The sequence below is a fragment of the Rana temporaria genome, chromosome 3 (genome assembly GCF_905171775.1).
Source record: "Rana temporaria chromosome 3, aRanTem1.1, whole genome shotgun sequence".
Taxonomy (NCBI): Eukaryota; Metazoa; Chordata; class Amphibia; order Anura; family Ranidae; genus Rana; species Rana temporaria.
In genome coordinates this window covers 215,732,656-215,753,144 of record NC_053491.1, presented here as the reverse complement: position 1 = coordinate 215,753,144, position 20,489 = coordinate 215,732,656, and the positions used below count along the sequence as shown (strand labels likewise).

The 20,489-nt window shown below is 36.3% G+C and overlaps 1 protein-coding gene across 1 annotated transcript in view; it reads left to right on the top strand.

Moving 5' to 3' along the window:
• The first annotated feature begins 343 nt into the window (after positions 1 to 343).
• LOC120932093 (dynein heavy chain 3, axonemal-like) overlaps positions 344 to 20,489 on the top strand; it is a 123,984-nt gene continuing 103,838 nt past the window's right edge. The window contains exons 1-2 of the mRNA XM_040344228.1: positions 344 to 864; positions 1,201 to 1,333. Of these exons, the coding sequence (XP_040200162.1) occupies positions 453 to 864; positions 1,201 to 1,333 (545 nt within the window). The 5' untranslated portion in view covers positions 344 to 452. The remainder of the gene's footprint in view (positions 865 to 1,200; positions 1,334 to 20,489) is intronic.

The following is a 20,489-nucleotide window of genomic DNA, read 5'->3' as shown; positions in this document are numbered from 1 at the left end:
TATAAGCCTTTTAAGCAACAAAGGCAAGCCGCTCTACAGCCAATCTGTGATAAAAGGGGGAAAAATGAAATCACTATGGAAACTGGAGGAAGGATCTAACAGCTTTCTTTCTAGAGTAAATGTCTGATGTTTGTGACTGCAGGGAAATAAAATTCATAAATTTGTATGATGTTATCATTATTGTTTTGTTACCATAGATGATGCTATTTTCAAATCATCCGACCTTGGTTTTATTAAGTGATCCCTTTGCTGAAATAGTTACTGTGTTTCACTAGAAAAACAAGAATGTGATGAGGGGAGGAGTGTAGAGCTAGTCTACTTCTTAAATAATAATTTTTTTTAAATCACACAGAGCTCCTGGGTCCTGGAATGAAGACCACAGTGAGCTTTTCAGCAATGCAGCAACCCGGGGAACTGAATGCCAGTCAGAAAACAGAGCATCATCCAATTGCATGCCTGCCTTTGATCTTGGACAGAGAAACTCAGAACCTCTCCCTCCAATCCAGAAGCAAATAAATACTAAGAAGAAGAGACATCCCTCGATTCAGTGCACAGACAGTTCGAGACATAAAAACCAAGGCGACTGTCATTATAAGAGCACAAATGAACCTGTTTGGATTGCAGACTGCAGCAAATACCTGTCTCCCCCTAGGAGTTTGCCACTTCTTCCAGCATCATCAGACAACGCAGAGAGCCCTGGCTTACACAGGCCACTGTCTTTCTCTCAAGACAAAGCCAGTCATTCTTTAAGCACACCTGCAGCAGAGCAACACGGAGAACTGGAGGGGACTAAACACTCCACTCAGCCTGAAAGCCAGCCAATATATGCACATTCTCGCAAGAAAGAAAAGCACATATCTCATGGTAAGTAAGACATATGCATTACACTTTACACAATACACATATCACTAATTACTTGTGCTTTTTCTATAAAATCAACACTTTTTTCAAAGTATAATTTTTCTGTAAAATAGAAAGGATCAATTTAATAAGCGCAATTTGTTTTCTTTCTTTTTTTTATTTCAACATATGGCTTTATGAAGCTCAAGACCTTTTTAAACTCAATGTTCCAAAGAGTTAAAAAAATATATATTTTGACTTTTTTTATTTTTTTTATTTTTGCATGTAGAGACTGATAATATTCTAAGACATTTTGCCACATATTCAGACATAATGTTTTGTCTTGAACTTAAATTGAAGGTTGTGCTACAGAGGATTGGAGACAGCATGATGCAGTGACCACAGCAGCTCTGAATGTGGTGTTTCCTCCATCGACCTACTCCACACATGGCCTCTCCAGACCAGCTACACCTAACGAAGGGCACCAAGACAGGTGAGTGATTGAAAAGGACCTTAAATTAGGCTTAGTGACCAGTATTTTGCATGTTTCAATCCTGATCTTCCAGACCATGTTGTTTAAAGTATAGCTACTAAGTGGCAGTGTCCTATTTCCAACAACTGTTGGAAAGTAAAATTTTGTGTGGATTGTGTATAGATCATTAGATTAGCATCAGTTGCTAATCCAAAATAGCCTGAGTTGGCAGGATTTGCTGTAAAGTTAATACGCACAAAGTGTTCCCAGTTCTTTTCAGCAACAAGTTCAAAGTATAGCCGGTCCATTAATCTAACCAAATGCACATTCATCATACTGTTTCCAAATCACTGTTTAAGCAAGTATGCTTTGAATCTCATAATTACTAGGTCTGCTCTGAATAATAAATCTCCCCTATTGTATGTGAGGCCAATAGACTGGGTTTTCTATACATTTGTTTTCACAAAGAAACTCAAAAGGGAGGGCACACACACCAGAGCATCTGATTTCATGGTAAAAAATGTTCTCTTGCTTCATATGATACAGAGAATTACCAGTCTAGGGATTACATTTGGATAAAAACATAGACAAAAATAAACTTATTATATAGTAGACGGGGGTAGATAGCCTTCAGTAAAGGGATATGATTCACTCAGAATGAATCTAAATAACAGTCATTTTAAAAGTACAGTATTCAAAAAGTCATTATATTAACAAAAGGTAAGACAATAATTTTGCCCATAATTAACATAATGTTTGTAATTGTGCTATGCAGGGCTATATTATTCTCTAGGTGACATTATTAAATTCACTGACTTTTGTCAATACTTGCTTTCTGGTTGTCAAGCCAAGTGCAAAGCTTAACTAGCATAGGGTTATCTGGGGTTAGACAGCTGAAATACAAGTGCGGTGCCTATTTTCTGACAATAGAGCCATACTATGCTCACAAAACCAATCTCCCTTAGGTTGTACTATCAGCAGCTGATAGAAACACATGAAAATATGCTTTATATTTACACACCGATAGCTAAAAGAGAACTGTTCAGTTTCATTTGAATAGGATTTTTAAAGCTGCATGCTAATGACACAATATTTTTCTGTAAGGGCAGTATTGCCAGTGTCCACACTATCCTGGAAGCTTTGTGCATGAAATCTCTGCAAATGAATACAGCACAACTATCAGGTTGTTTCACTGATCTACCCTAACTGTGAATTGGATAGTTTCTGCAGGTCACACCATTTGTCATTTATTGTGCAATGTTAGTTTAGATCTGCATTTGTTTTATTTAATTGTATTGTTCTGCAAAATGATGTGAATGATCTGTCTATTCTCCTTATGTATCTAGCAAATAATAATCCTGCTTACATGTAAGAGCATTGGACTTATACTGATCTGTATAAGAACTGTCATGTATATGTGTAATGTATACTGAAGGTTTGTCTACTTCAGTTGTAAATAAGCGAGTAACCTTTAAGTGACATATAAAGCTGTAATGCTGATAGATTAAAAAAAAGATGTCAGTTAAAAGCTTTTTTTTTATTTTTCTGAAAAAGAATAGGTCACATAATTAATAGTAGAGTGTATATTGTAGAATTCTCTTGTATAGTATAGTACCTATCATTGGTGCTTCTAAAATGCCATTGTTTTATCAATTATATAACTTGTATTTCCTTTAGAAAACTGAAATTCACCTACACCTTGATACATTACATTAATGATCAGGATATTTATTATGATAACATTTTAATATAAAAACATCATTCAAATTAGTATACAACAGACTCAAAGACCTGTAACTAAAGAGGTCATTGGGTTTTGCTGGTGTAAAGAAACACTGCTATGCTATTCTAAGCAAAGATGATAACTGTACTACAAGGGTGTGTAAATACACAGTAAAAGAAAATATAGGCATTGGTGGTGTCAATACTGTACAATTTATGTACCTTGCCTCCTGAAACTGTTATTAACTAACTGCCTTCTATTTCAGTGTCAGCTAGTTTTTGTCCAATGCAGGGTAACAGGGGATAAGATAGTCAATTAAGAGTTAAAAGCAAAGCCCTGGCATTTACTTGCTGAGATCTGTCAGAGTCTGAGCTGATTGGATTCATGTCTGTCTCTGGAACAATAGTTACCTGTACGCTTTCTGGGCTGCTTGGCAGACACCAGCAATGTGTATAAGGTCTTCCTCTGTTAGACAGTGATCAACGAGAATCCCTAATGACAGTCTACTTTTCATTAGAAAGAAGGGAAAACCGCATACCTTCTTGATGAAGGACAGGACTTTGAAGCTTTTACTGGTGTCATTTCCATTCAGCCTTGACTTGGCCTAAAGGTTTTGGTTCTCAGTCTACAAGCCAGCAGGCTATCACTTTTTTTTCTTCCTCCACCCCCTTGTATTGCTCTGCACAAGCAGATTAGTGTCACAGCTGTAACAAGCACAGTAATACACATTACAGATACAATCTCCATGGTGGCAGGCCAGCATGGAGGTAGGACAATAGACAAGTCTACTGTTTTTTTTTTAATTTGTAAGTAAAGTAGCTTTGAGTTATAATGTTACATTTTCTAAGAACATTATAGTGTGCTCTGTCGACAATGCATTTACCTTCAAAATACATTGGTTTGTCCATGCTGGTAAAAACCTGTGAGCAAACACAATATGATAGAGCATCTCACATTATGCTTGGTAACCAAGCTATCTAGGAAGCCTGGAGGACTTGATTCATATAAGACACAATCATCCAAACATTACTTTAACAGCATGCATAATAATCAGTAATATATGACACAGGAACATGCTGTTCACAGTACATATGCAATATTAAACATCAGTGTTCCACAATCTAATTTGTGATTATATTTACACTCTGTAAAATGTACCAAGGTCACATAGTTTTAAAAATTAATGAGGCTTGCTGCTAGTTTCAGATGGTACTCTCTACTGCTGCTGCAGATGAATGCCATTATTGCTACAGAGTTTGAGTGAAAACAATCTATATAATGGAAAAGATGCATCAACTGAACAATATCTGTAATAATATGAATTAATTTAAGGTAAAAGTAAAATTCTGACTATTTGTAATGAAAACCAAGAATGTAGTTCAGTGTGAATCTACAACTGACATCTGCATATCACAGAAAATTATAATTTTTTGTGTAATTTTTTGGATTGTAATGTATGCAGATGGAAACAGACCACAGTACTGTAAGAGACCTGCCAATCTTTTTATTCATGAACATGCGCAAGTAATTGAATTCAATTATTTGGAAGGGTTAATGTTTGCTACAGGTATTAGGGTGCTATGGGAGATTATTTCATCATAAAGCCTATTGTGATTGACATGGCAAGATCTAATCTTTTTAATTTTAGCTCTCCCACCAATGGGGATGAAAAGGGATTTAAGTTCATTTATTGTTTTTAAAGTCACAATGAACTGTTCGTTTTAAGAATATTTTTTCCCCTTAATCCAGGCAATTTCAAGGCTTCAGGTAAATCTGATTATTTCTGAGTAGGTTTGTAATCCTTCATATGTGTAGTGTATATGGTACCATTGTCAATCATCAGTCAGTAGGGCATTGCCATAGCTATAATATTTGTTCACTATTTGCATTTTAGCAGAGAATCTTTTAAGCAGTGGACTCATTCACTTACATTATAGATATTAGGAGGTGGCAACTATTCTTAAATTGTAATATTGACAAAGAGGAAAACACATTTTTCATTAATGCTTTGAGCACCTGTATGCTTACTAATTGTGTTCCAGATATGTCTTCTTTCCTTTATTTGCTTAAAACTGTATGTTTGTGCTTGTGTGAAGTTATATGTAATGTCTATATAAATATAGGGAACAAAGAAAACTACGATCCACCTTAGATATTTTTATATTTAGAAAGTTTATTTTGTAGATCTTAAAGTGATAAGAGCAAACATTAAATATAAAATGTTGAATCTCAAAAAAAATCCTATAGCGCTTGCTGAATCTAAGGATTGAAATGTTAAAGATCGAAATAACTAAGTGTATGAGGGAAATAATGACCTGTGCAATTTAATAGTGCATACAGATGTCTTCATGACTGCTTGAGCTCTGTTAGACTGCAGGTCAATGTGTTACCGAAGGGGTTACACAAATCTGAGGGATATGCAAACTATATGCAACGCAATAAATCTTTATAATTAGGTTGAGAGTGTCACAATTGCAGCATCTGACATATATTTGTGCAAAAGAGCAGCAAGCCCTGTTGCTTATCAAGGTCAATTGGTTCGAAATACATTATAGCCCCTTGCAGGCTACATTGAGGATGATTAAATATAATAGCCCAATACTAAAGCAATTATTTATTCCTACCACAGTAGCAGCGGGTCTCTCAATTTAAAAAAAAAGGAGATTTCTATGTTTAAAAGGGGAAATGCCAGCTATTTTGTGTAAAGAATAACATGATCAAATACATTTAGTTATTTCTATTTCTTTACTTGGTAAGAATTGATGTAAATTTCAATCCCTGTGTTTGTTCTACATTCGTTTGTCATAATGTTTGTAGCTGTTTTTGTTTAAATACCACACTTTAAGTACTGTTTTACCTATATATGTGTTTTTGGATAACTGATGTAGAATTGCATGCCCCGATGAATACAGATTGGGGTGCTAAATGTTCTTAAAACACAAAATAGGTAATTTAATAAGACAGTGAAAATCTCTTCGGTGTTATGCAGTAACCCATAGCAACCAATTAGATTTCAGGATATGGAAATTGGATCAATGAATGTGGATTCTGATTGACTATTTGGATATTGTACTTTTGTGCTTGTCATAGAAAATAAGGAAACATTTGTAGCTGCATATTTGCATTTGAGGCTTACTCTTATTGCTTTAGTAGATCATGTATCTCCTAAGAAAAAAAAGAAATATATATATATATATATATATATATATATATATACATATTTATAACTTTAAAGGCTGCCACTAAAGACATCATAGACAGCTCCCTAATGAGGATCATTATTTCATCCAATATTTATTCTATTCTATTTAATGCAGCAGCCGCAGCAATTGCATACAAAGTGTTAAAGTCATACATGACAAGCAGGCAAATGAGGGTGAAAGACTGCAGCTCTGTGTAACCATAACTCGTCTAATTTATTTTTTATGCAAAGATTAATGTGCACCCAGCATGAATGTTTTGGTCTCCTCCATCATTATGAGAGAGAACTTTGGATCTGCATTACCTAGCCATGTTACATCAATCAATCAGCGGGGTATGGCTGAAGAATTTCAGCAGGATCCCCACCTGAGACTGAGCACATCCATTTCACTAATGGTCTGTTCCTTTTTATATTAGAGCAGAATGCTATTTCTTTACCTAGAAAATTAGCTTTCTTCCCCTTTATATAAAATGACGAATTAACAAAGTGATTGTGCAGAATGTGTGCAAATATACAAGATAATTATTTTTTTTACACAAATATATATTGAACAGAGCAATTAAGCATGCAATATTCTTTGTTGAGGATGACATTAGCATTTAATCATTATGACACAGTTTTAATAAAATGCTTTTGTTCAATTTTAGGAATGTGCTCATCCTGTTTAATAACAAAGACTAGGGAATAAAAGACTTTTTTTTTTTCAGTTTGGATTTCTTACAATTTTTTTATTTTTTATGCTAAGTAGATTTGAAGCCTGTCCTCCAGAGATTTATGGGATCTTAATGTCATTAGTAATATTTGTAGTAAAATCTCAGAGAATGCTTTAAAGAGCTTTGTAGTAATTTTATATGGGATTTACCATGGCTAATATACTGTAAAAGTGTTGATGTTCTTAGAATTGTCCTGGCAGGACAGGTTGATTTGAATGTAATATTTTTTCTTTGCAGCAGCCAACAGTGCAACTATAACTAAAATTACAGCCTAGACCAGTGTTTGATCTATTACAATCACTGGGTAAAATACATTAGGATTGTAGAAGGTGTAGAAACTGCATTTCCTAAAATTAAATCACAGCTGTCATGTAAGGTTTTAAGCCCATTTTGTGTTTTCGCTTATTCTTTAATGCTGTCTGCTGGATCTCAACCTAAACTGACTGGCTCCTGAATTTTACAATCCCTTTTCCTCCGCTATAGTACATGATGTACTAGGGCGGGGAAAATAAACTTTTTAAATGAGTTTTAAAATAAACTTTTAAATTTGATCAAGTTCATTGGTAATATTTCATATCTCTCTCAAGCAGCATACTTATAAAAGGTGTGAAAATTATAACGGTCCTTATTTTCAACCTGCAATAACAGTAAGGCACTCTAAAGTCATGCACTCATGTCACTGCTTTACATTTTCACAGTCTAATGGATCTATGCCAATGTTGCATGACATAATATATTTGCCTATTTAAGTGGAAAATTAGCACTTATTTCAACATCCTTCTCACTACCCTCACCAGCCTGATAATATAGTATTATTAATATAAAGTGTATTGTGGTATAATAGTGGTCACAGCACCACAAGTATTGTCAAACTAATACGCTGCAATTCCAGGTTTAACCTGAAGTGTCACAGTCATCTAAATTTGCAGTACTGCCCAGTAACAAGTGGGAGGAGTTATTGTTGGTGTCAGCCCTCTCTGTTGCTACATGGTATGATTTCTAGCAGCTATGGAATACCCTTTTAAGGCAATTTTCCTAAACACAATTAGGTACATAAAATACATTTAACATATAAATAACAATTTGTGAATTAAACATGTTCATTCTTACTTTAGAGAATACAGCTAAGGTGAGCCTACACTGAAGTGAGAAGGAAACTTTAGCGAGTAGGAAATGTATTTCACACTCTAGTATGGCAATTGCATGTACATAAGATGCAACAATGCCTGCTAATGAGTTCTATCAAACTGATTACACAAAAGATCACTTTTACCAACTATATATACATTTTTAGGTAGCCACATACAATACCAGGAAAGCAAAGTCATAATTCTTAAAACACGAATAAAGTGCTTGTACCATGTTGGTAATAGCAGTAACATGTCAATTTATTGAGCAGAACTTATATTATTATATTTGGGGTGAAGGTAAAAATGTGGGGGGGGGGGATATATTCTGGCACAGAGCTGGCTGCATGTTCTATTAATCCCCTAGAATACCACCATTGCAATTTTATAAAGAAAAATAGTCGCATAGCAGTGGGCTAGTTTTAGACACTTTAGTGAATGCTATTAAGCATTTTCTATAAGTGCAAGTATAATTTAGATTAACCAGCCCTTAATAATAAAAACAGTTAAAGTTATTTTTGTCAATAGTTTAGGTAAAAATTTGTAATGTATACATTATTTTTTGACAATCCAGCAGCAGTTTATTTTTTTCTCATCTCTGTGCTACATTCAATTTGGTGCAGCAGTAAATGAAGCAGGACAAAACACATTGCATAGCTTCTGTGCTGCTTTTTTTTATCTACTCACCTCATGTCATTATGTAAAAATGATGTACACCCACATAGAACATTCCTTTAATTAACATTGCATTGAGATAATGAAGCTGATTCCATCTTTATTTGTGCATAGTAACTGGCATGTTATGGCAAATGTTCTATTTCCATGGCCCCACACATTTAGAAGGTGAATGACAATAGCTAAAATGAGATTAAAGATTGTTACATTTAATAACATTTCAGCACACTTGTTTGCGCTCATCCAGCTTCCAATTTAAAAAACAAACAAAGTGCATTGCATGTATCCACAAATGTCGAAAAGACATACATGGCATAAATGAAAATTTATTGAAAATTATATATATATGGCCTGTTGAGAAGCAGACACCAGGATTTTTTTAATTGCCTCTGTTGAATTAATATAGCCCTCCCATTGGTTAAACAACATGGTCTCTTGACTTTGAGAACTATATATACTGCTGCTTTATCTTCAGGGTATCTTCACCTCTTTCTAAGTATGTAGATTTTATGCAATTACTGGGAGCTTTTAAAAGATCCTAACACATTACTACATGGATAGACCATGACATTGCTCACAGTAGTCCAGTATATTCAATATAAACCCCAAAAAAAAGCATTTATATTTTCAGAGCTTAGTTGGAAAAACTAAGCTAGAATATGGGTAAAGCCATTTTTATTTTTGGCTGTACATTTTTAGGTTGGAGGACAGAAATATGGCAATTGATATTTTGTAACTTGTATTAAAAAGGTGTTAACTTTCATCCTGACCCTTGCTTTGCTTCCTAGCAAATACATGACCTGCAAAAAAGCATGCAGCCTCTGAAATCTGAAAAGCATGTTCATGCTTTTTCCAGAGGACTTACTAAATGGTGAAGCCAGGATGCAGACCTGAAATCACCCCATTTAAAAAAAAAATCATCCAGTAGCTGCTTATATAGGTCTCGACTCACAGGTTCTGTTTGACTTAAAGGTTAAGGTTACAGCAGTAGAAATATGTACACCCAGTCACTAAAGGCTCAAAAACTTTAAAATGGTAATGTAATTTCAAAAATCTGCAGCTTTGATTTAAAAATACTTGACCCTGCCCCTGGATGAAAATGCTTTGCTCCTCCTGCATTATTGCCTTTGTTACATTTGCTTTCAGTGGAGGCTAAGGGTGGTCAATAGGGAAATGGTCATTGTGCAAGCATGGTCCACTATTGTCAACCTTAGAAAGCCCACCCTGATTAGTGACATAAAGCCAACGCTAGAGCAAGAGGTTGAGGGAAATCAGCAGCACTGAAATGCAACAAAACATGTTATCATTCCCTGTGTCAGGACATGGTTGTCTAAAACTGAATTTGCACATTGCTTCAGAAAAATAATTTCCTTGTGTAAGCAGTAATGACCCATGGACCAGAGATGTTGGTTCAAAACTGAAACCATATGTTGCAATACTTATGCAGAGGGACAACTGCTCCTGGGCCTGTGAGCACTGGGACAGTCCACACGCCCCCATCCTATTTAAAAGCCATTTGCTAAGATTATAAGTATAACACAGCAATGTAGCTTTTCTATTTCCTTGACATTTTTTATCATACTTTTAGCTACTGTCTAAGAATCTAGTATGCTAGTATCAGTATTATACAATATAAGATTGTACCCACTGTAATTTGAGTAGCAATGAAGTTCAAAAATAAAACTTGAAAGAGATAGGAAGGAGAACTGCTTAAATGTTGTGGGAGGATTTGCATGGATTTTGTTTTGACTCTGCACACAAAATAGCCTTGGTAATTCTTAATAGATTGTAGTCTACATTTGACTTAAATGATAGTTCTATAGGCCTAAAACGTAAGTGTGGGCAGATAAATGTAACCATTGTTTACAATTGTTAGTAGCATTTAGTCACATTTAAGTACTGTAGACTTATTTTGAATTATCAAAAGCGTTTCAGTGCTCATCCCAGTGGTTTCCGCATCTGGTTGGTAAAACATTTAACATTACAGAAAAAGTCTAATCAGATGTGACTATTATTACTTATATCATGACCTGTTTAAATGAAATCCTTCATAGACAAATATTTATAATAACTATTAAATGATTGATATTTTATCCAATTATGTATATACAAATACTTCGGGGACGATTTACAAAAACTGGAGCACTCAGAATCTGGTGCATGGTGGCCAATCAGCTTATAACTTCAGCTTGCTTAAATAAGCTTTGACAGTAAAACCTGGAAGCTGATTGGTTTCTGTGGATAGTTGAACCAGATTTTGTGTGAAAAAGAGATATGATCAAATATCCTTTGGACACCACTGCAATTTTATTAATTGCACTATTTGTTGTTTGGTTGTGTACCAAAGGATTGGAACATATATATAGATAAATTACATTGAACAGAGGTTTAAAAGATGAGATGCAAAATTATATTAAAGCGGTAGGGATATGGGGAAAAGGGGGCCAAGATTTTGGTACATTTTGAAATATTACTGGATGGTGATAAAACCATAGGTTTAAGAAGCTTATTGGATTTGCATGTACAATACTTGGAAGGAGCAGAGGAAACTCTGGATGACCCAGACGTACTGTACATGACCAGTGCTGTAGACATTAGAAGGAGGACATATGGGTGAGTAGTATTAACTCAGGGGTAGGCAACCTCAGCAGTCCAACTATGGTAAAACTAAAGACAGACAGTCAAATGCATGACTTCCTGAGGCAGTGGCATGATGGGATTTGCATTAACCAATCTCATCAGCCAATATTGCTGGAAGTCTACATTTTGGGACACAGTTGTCTTGCCATAGGGCAACTGTCTGCTTACTTCTGTATTGACTGGATTGTATACCATCCAAGATGACAGCTGTTTAAAGACAGAGCATGGCATCTGGCACCTGGCTCTGAGGCTTGTGGTGTATTTCAACATGATGTCCTTTGCTAATTTAGACCCTGACTCTGAAACAGTCTATATCAAACCATGAGCCTGGCCACTATGTACATGCCAGCAGCTTAACATATGGTAGATTTCCTGGATTAGGAATGCATGTTTAAAGCAGAACCTAAAATCTATAACTTATATACTACAAGAAAATAGAGCCACACACTGTCCAGGCACACTTATGATCATAATTATATTAAAATGGTTTCAGCTTGGTTCCCACCGATCATAAAACCCCCCTCTAACACATTTTACCCAAATTTGTGTGTAATCATAGAGGGGGGTTGTCTCATAGATAGGAACCAAGTTGAAGTAATTTTAATATAATTGTTATCATTAGTGTGTTTGAACAGAGTGCAGTTGGGTGCCATTTTCTTGCAGTCCTGACAAGTGCATATCCTGACCAGCACCTGGAAGTAGCTCAGATAGACATCAGAAGGGGTGTTTGTCTTTTGGTTACTGTAACTTCGATAGCTATATCTTAAAGTGGTTGTAAAGTCCACTTTTGGTTTCTACCTACAGGTAAGCCTATAATAAGGCTTACCTGTAGGCACAGTAAATATTCCCTAAACGTGCACAATTTAGGAGATATTTACATTGGTAGCAGCTGTGACATCACCAGGACATGTACCTTGCACTCTGAATGGACAAAGTCATCCATTCAGAGCTCTGTGCCATGACCGTAACTTCAGTGTGCATATGCTGGAGTGATGTCTTCGTAGCTCGGCCATTCAAATGGCTAAAGCCCACAATCCCGTAAGGAGGAATAAGTTAAATTGGAAGCCCAACAGTGGTGACAGTGTGCTCCTGGAGAGCTTTTTCTGAGGTAGGTCTGTAATAATGTGCTAATATACAGTGCATGCTAGCACGTTATGAGAATAACAGAAATGAAAGGCGCGCACACCTATTGCATTACCAGAGATAATTTAATAAGAAGAAATGTTTGTATCAAAGTAGGTACTCACAAGGGGTACAGCTAACACGTTTTGGGGGAGAACCCCCTTCCTCAGAGCTAGCCTAGCTCTGAGGAAGGGGGTGCCCCCCCAAAACATGTTAGCTGTACCCCATGTTCTAAGCACTGTCCATGCACTGTGTTTATAGCCTTTTGTCAGTTGCATTTTGTGAGTACCCACTTTTATCCAAACCAATCTTATTATTAAATTATCTCTGGTAACGCACTAGGTGTGCGTGCCTTCCATTTCTGTTTTTCTTGTAGTTCCTTTCAGATTACCCTATCTGAAGAATGCAGCATCCACCTAGTTCTGGGATACCCTATATATCTTTCACACCACCATTTTATCTGACATCTGTTGCTCCTCACCTTGGAAGACCTATTAGCGCTGGAAGTGACTGTGTTTTTTTTTGTATCACTAGCACATTATGGCTTTATCCTGCAGGGGCCTGATTTTTTATTTATTTTTGCATCTTACTCCTGCTCTAATGGAATGTGAACAGTTTACTTAAATTACCTTACTTTTTTCTTATAAGCATTGAAAGGTAAATGGTTTCACACCATGATATATTGATATAGATCTATATGTAGATAGATAGATAGATAGATAGATAGATAGATAGATAGATAGATAGATAGATAGATTTAGATACTTCTAGAATTCTAATAGTTTTCTGTTGCAGAGGTTAGCATATTTAGTTGTATTTGGAACCATTCTACTAGGTAAAAAGATAGAGAGTAGACTTCATGGGCCTTCAATGTGAATGGTGGGTAGAAAAATCAGTAGCATGAAAGAGAACATCCTTCTAATCTAATCATTTTGTCTTTTATATCAGCTAAAGATAGTATGCATTCTAGGTTTAGTGCCTTATAAAAGAGTTACTTAACATATTAAACATTGTATGTCAAAACAGTCTGATATTAAATGCTTGTTTCATGCTGTAACTCTAGTTTATTCTTATTTCAGCACTGGACAGCTCCTCATTGGAATGGGTATTAGATATTAAAACAAACAAAAATGCCCATTTCTTTTGTCATATTTAATAGATAAAAACATTGCTTTCAAGATACCTCATATGATCTAAAGATTAATCAAAAGCCACATGGTATATGACGCTTGTGGTATTGTGATTGCTTTGAATCTGTAAAGGTTATTAGAGAGAAAAATGGGTGCTGCCATTGCTGATGTTATTCTGGAAATACCAGCTGCCTGGCTATTCCTTACTTCAAATTTTAGGTCACTGATTAGAACAAAGATGCAACAAGTTGCAGAATTCCTGATTTACATACCTGTTCAGATCAGTTATTCAGAGAGCACTGCTGCCTACATATATTTTTCATGGCAAGCTTCCTTTTAGGACTGCATGAAGTCAGGATAATTGGATAGACACCTTCTGCTGGATTTTCAGGGACATATGAGAGACAACCATTGCATAACACTAGTAAGCGAAAAACAACCTGCATATGCAATGAACAAATATGCATGTGCCTGTGTTTATATATAATCACAAACTTCATGCACTAACAATATTCTTAAGACTATAGTTCCAATTTGAGTTTTCATTCTGTATACAGAAATATGCCATTGCATTCATCACACCTATGTCAGTTCTTTCCAATAGTTAATTTTTTTGATAGCTACAGGTATACTTCACACTCTTACTTTATTCCTATCTTTGTGTATACAATTTGTATTTGCATAGTATGAGACAATTATTCAGTCAGGCAATATTATTCAATAGCTGTTATTTTACAGCAAAATGCTGATGGTAATTACTTGCATCTATCGGCTTGGAAAAGAGAATTTGTAATCCAGATAATGCTGATTTACAGTATTTGATTACCTAACAGTCTCTTAAAGGGATTATGTGGTCTTAAAAGCTGATTGCCGCTACCATCGGTGATCAAGCCTGGAGAGTTTTGAAAGTGCAAGTCAGAAGTATGGTTGGGAAGTATTATTATCTCTCATACGGCTTCTATCACATTCTGCAAGTTTTAAGAGCAAAGATATAACTGTTTCCACTGCTGCTTAAAGAAAATCCACCTCTCTGACAAGTTTCATTTTTCTTAAGTCTGGATAGTGTAATAATCAATTTAGCAAACATTAAAATAACATTACAATTTATTTAACCTACAATGTTCTATTTTACCTTTTACAATTATTTATTTTCATCTAACAATGATGTCCAGTGAGAAATCTTCTGATTGTGAAAACATGGGGTATTTTATTCATATGTTTATAGCTATCTTGTATACTGTAGTTAAAGGTAACATGCAAATATTACATTTAATAAACATACATTTAACATAAGTTTGAAATCAATTCTTAAACACATCTCAATATGCACAAACAGCACTTCAACAGCTTTAGACAGCATAGGGGACCAAGATGGAAACTAAATTCTGTTTTAAAAAAACAATGATTTCCCTGCCCTGGTGAGAGTATTCCATTTCCTGTAAAGGTAAAGTTGGGCTTTAATGAGTTGGGACAGAACAGGCAAGAGCAAAGGTTTAATCAGAACAATGGTGGATAACATTTTTCCTTCAAACTGCCTAATTTCCAGGAGACAGATGTGGCATTAATTTTTGTAATAAGGCTTGTTAATTAATTAAACAACATTCATATCAATTACCTACATAGGTTAGAACAGTGTTTCTTAACTCCAGTCCTCAAGGCGCCCCAACAGGTCATGTCTTCAGTATTTCCCTTCAGATGAAACGACTGTGGTATTTACTAAGGCAGTGAAACTGACCAAATCACCTGTGCAAAATAATAAAAAGCCTAAAAATATGACCTGTTGGGGCGCCTTGAGGATTGGAGTTGAGAAACACTGGGTTAGATACACTATAGCCAGAGAAAAGTGCAACTTTCTTTGTTTTACAAGATTTGAAGCACATAGTAGAAATTATAAGTAACATAAAGCTTATAGACAAAACTGGCAACACATTTTTCAAATGGGGTATTGGTCCTAAATGCTGACTAACTGAAAAACATATATGCTAAGTATTTGTGAAAATATTTTAATTTTGTTTAGCCAGTCTAAACTATAGACACAGACATAGCCAGTTCAGTCACCTCCTTTTTTCCTATTCAGTTAAGCAGTGTAGATTGGACATTAATCCTGCTTAAATCAGCTGATTCGACAAGGAGAGCATCACCACATTGCCACTCTTCTCTCCCTTCCTTTCAGCACTGTGCATCACATTTGAACTTTCATTGGCACACATGGTTGTTTATCCCATGTCTAATGCCCCGTACACACGATCGGAAATTCCGACAAGAAAACCGTGGATTTTTATTCGACTAAATTCTGGCTCAAACTTGAGTAGCATACACACGTTCACACAAAATTCCGACTGTCAAGAACGCAGTGACATACAACGAGCTGAGAAAAATGAAGTTCAATGATTCCGAGCATGCGTCAAATTGATTCTGAGCATGCGTGTTTTTTTGCACGTCGGAATTGCATACAGACGATCAGAATTTCCGACAAGAACTTTTCCTGTCGGAAAATTTGAGAACCAGCTCTCAAATTTTTTCTGTTGGAAATTCTGACAGAAAAAGTCAGATGGAGCCTACACACGGTTGGAATTTCCGACCAAGAGCTCACATCAAACTTTCCTTGTAGGAAATTCCGACTGTGTGTACGTGGTATTAGTGTACAGAGGATTGCATTCAAGTAATAATGAATCACTAATAAATACAAATGTTATTAAATGTGTTCAAATATACCAGGGTTCTATAATAGCATCCTAATACAAAGTAATTCAACTGACATTACTTTATCAAGCCCATTATACCCCAGCCAAATTATACAAAATGGGTTTACAATATTATTCCCTTGACTTCTGCAGCTGTGGTGAAACAGATGAGTTCTTTCAAAGCTTTTTCCCTTGTTATGTCCATACATGCTGGCTGAGAATAAACAACTTAATCTAAACTGCTTTGACACTTCCTAATTTTTGCAATTGGGAGACCTACAAGTTCCTAAATAAGCTAAGAACCTCTTTCAACCTTTATATTTCATGCTATTAACATAAAGCTTCCTTCCTAGCTGAATGGAAACAGTTGGTTAACTCAAACCTTCTTTTGTACAACCCTATTTGTGAGTTTAGAGACAAACGCTAACTATCTGATAACATTTTGGGAGTCTGGGTCAAGTCGAGTAAGCATACCTCCCCCCCATACTTTCCATGGTACTTTGAATTGATTAGACAAAGGAAACTGCCAGAGCTTCACCCCATCCATTATGCTCTGTGGCAAATTCTCATGCAAAGTGCAACGTCCCTTGAAACAATTAACAGCCTATTTGCCTTTACGAAATCACTAATGTTACCTAAATTTAAACTATATATTTAATTATTTTTATAGAATGCATTAAATCATGGATTAAATGATGATCTTGTATATCTGCCTTTAGGGAGTGAGGAAAGATTAAAAAAATCCACGTGTTTCCATGTTAATATTATAAACATGGAAATGCATGATGGATAAAATGCTTATGCAATGATAGTGGTATATAAATGTAAAACTTAAATGGTAGAGCAGGTGATGTTCAAGTTGGGGGATCACTGATCTTGCTACAGTCTGAACCAGGGGTCTCCAAACTCCCTAAACAAAGGCCCAGGTTCCTTTCTGCCTTTCAGACTTTAGAAGGGCTGCACTGTGGCCAATGGGAGTAGATGTTCTACTCCCATTGGCCACAGTCCAGCCCTTCTAAAGTCTGAAAGGCAGAAAGGAACCTGGGCCTTTGTTTAGGGAGTTTGGAGACCCCTGGTTCAGACTGTAGCAAGATCAGTGATGCACTGTTCCTGCCACTAATACCAATAATAATGTATCATTCCTTCCCCTACTGACCACATTTTTTAAATCCCACTTGCCACCAAGCCTGAGACATTGCAGACTCCCATCGATGCTGGAGCATGTTGCTCCAGCATCGATGGGAGTCTGCAATGTCTCAGGCTTGGTGGCAAGTGGGATTTAAAAAATGTGGTCAGTAGGGGAAGGAATGATACATTATTATTGGTATTAGTGGCAGGAACAGTGCACCATCATTGGTGACAGTGGGAGGAATAGTGCCCCATCATTGTCAGTGGTAGGAATAGTGACCCATCGTTGGTATCAATGGGAGGAATAGTACCCCATCATTGGTATCAGTGGAAGGAATTGGGACTCAAGGGCCAGACAAAGGCAAGCAAACAGTCATGACTGGTCTAAACCAATCGTTGTGGCTGTGTTATGGCTATCACTTTGGTAGATATATGTGTATCAAAGTTTCATGCAGCTTCAATCTGTGATCTGCAATATGAGGTTAAACTGGACCTATAGTTTTACTGGGCAGACTGGATAGAAAAGCTGTCAAATAATATTTCACAAATTCATTTTCACCTAGGGAGTTATCCACATTCCACATATCGAGCACATTTTATTATTGAATGATATACGACACAGCAAGGTTATAGAGCAGGTGCTTTGTTTATTCTAGCAAATAGATGCTTCACATTTTCAAAGATTACTGATTTCTATGAGTTTTAGCATGTTTGTTTTAAAAACACAATGCTATATGTGTTTTTTGAAGAAGCATAACAATAGGCATTTAAAAACTAAAACAAATATAAGCCTTTAAATTAGTGTAGTCATACATATATAGGCTGATAGGTACAACCCGATTCGAGCTTGCATCCTATTGGTTACTGTAGTGTTTCCCTGTAAAAGGATAAGGACCATGATGGCCCAATTATGTTACTGAGAATGGGAATGTGCCCCAGTTATATTACCAAGAATAGGCTGGTGTCTTTGTACCTGCATTCCTTTCTGTGTATAATCTAAAGCCCTGTACACACGATCGGATATCTGATGGAATCTAATCCGATGGATTTTTTCATCGAATATCCAATGAAGCTGACTTTCATCAGTCTTGCCTTCACACCATCGGTCAAAAATCCGATTGTGTCCAACGCGGTGACATAAAACACTACGACGTGCTGAGAAAAATGAAGTTCAATGCTTCCGAGCATGCGTCGACTTGATTCTGAGCATGTGTGGATTTTTGACCGATGGACTTCCACACAGACAATTGTTTTTTTCTATCGGTTTTTATCCATAGGAAAATTTTAAAACCTGTTCTACTTTTTTCACCGATGGAAAACAAACCGATAGGGCCAACACGCGATCGGTTCGTCCGATGAAAACAGTCCATCGGTCTGTTTTCATCAGACAAACCGATCTTGTGTACAGGGCTTTAGAGTAGAATGAACACATTTGATTTGATGGATGTGCTCATTGTGAACATTTCCTACATAACTCTGATTTGTGAAAATGTATGATACTCTTACGAGTATTTAATTTAGAACTATGACAATTGTATGGAATATATAATATAATATAATACAATATAAAAATTTCCACCGTTTGCCCAATTTTATAATCCAATTTCTCCTCATTTGATTCCATGAGGCGAAGATTTTAGTAGGCCTGAAAACATAAAGAACACAGCTGTTATTTTTTGGAAGGAACCAGTGGAAAGACTATATTATGATATGTAGGTTATATACAGTTACACAATAACTGACTAATTTAAATACTAAAGAATTTGATATTCAACTATTCAACAGAAGTTTTAATATTATGGGTATAACAACAGTGTCCAAACACTCCTCCTGATTCCTGGAATGAAGGATAACAGAGACACCCAAAGTGCACCTTCCACTGTGAAGTATAAAATATGTGCCCTTACCAGATAGATAGACTTCACATTATAGGAGCCTAACAAAGCATGGATTCACATACCCCAACAAGAATCCATCCATGGAAAGCAGATGAAGATGGCAATAAAATCATCCTTGCTGGTTCTTCCTTTTCCTTGTTCTCGCATACAAGTGATATAAAGGAAGAGAGAGATCGCCACATAATGTAAAACCATGGTATTTATTGAATGAGTCCACAAGTCCAACAAAAGTAAACATATCCTGGGTTAAAAGATTCTGCAGATCACAAACTGGCATGGTAAGTTGAGCATAGACTCCACCCTACTAGTTTCATTATAACTGACATCACGGGGTGGTGAAATATTTATATATAAATAGATATATACACTGGGCACTGTTGGTCAGCTAGTAAAAGGGAAGCTCGTTAGACTCGAAGAAGACTTAGTAGCCTTCTCTGAGTTTGCAGCAGTTTGTTAGTTTGCAAACAGTTAGCAATTTATAAGCATCACTTTCAATTATTTGCTAAAACAAATCTAACTGTCATAAGTATTATCGTCACTACCCAAATGTTGAAACTACTCATAATTCATTAAAATAACCATTCCTAACTGGACTTATGCAAAATATATGCCATAATTATTTTTTTATTATTTCGAAAAACTGTGCAGGCTTACTTTATTTACCGTATTTTTCGCCATATAAGACGCAGTTTTTCTACTCCAAAAAACGGAGTGAAATGTCCCTGCGTCTTATATTGTGAATGCTGACCAGTCACTGCCGCCCCCTCCGTCGCCGCCATGTCAGAATCCCTCTCTCATAGAACAGAGGACAGGACATGTGATGCATTCCTAGCAGGGGCATACCAAGAGGGAGTGGGGGGAGACGTTTTGCACCCGGGTGTCAAAACATGGGGGATGTTAGTAGCAGTGCTATGGGAGTGCGCTCCGCACCCAGATCGGGTGTCACCCGCCAGAAGTGACACCATCCTGAAGGCAGTGAGAGCCTTTGCTGGGTTTTTTTTTCAGCCGAACCCCCCCCCTCCCTTTCAGGGCCGTGGTCTAGTCCTGTCTGACTTCCTGCTCCTTCCCCCGCAGCTTCTGCTTTGAATATGTCACCACAACAAATTCCTAGCTGCTTCCTGGGTACATCTGAGAG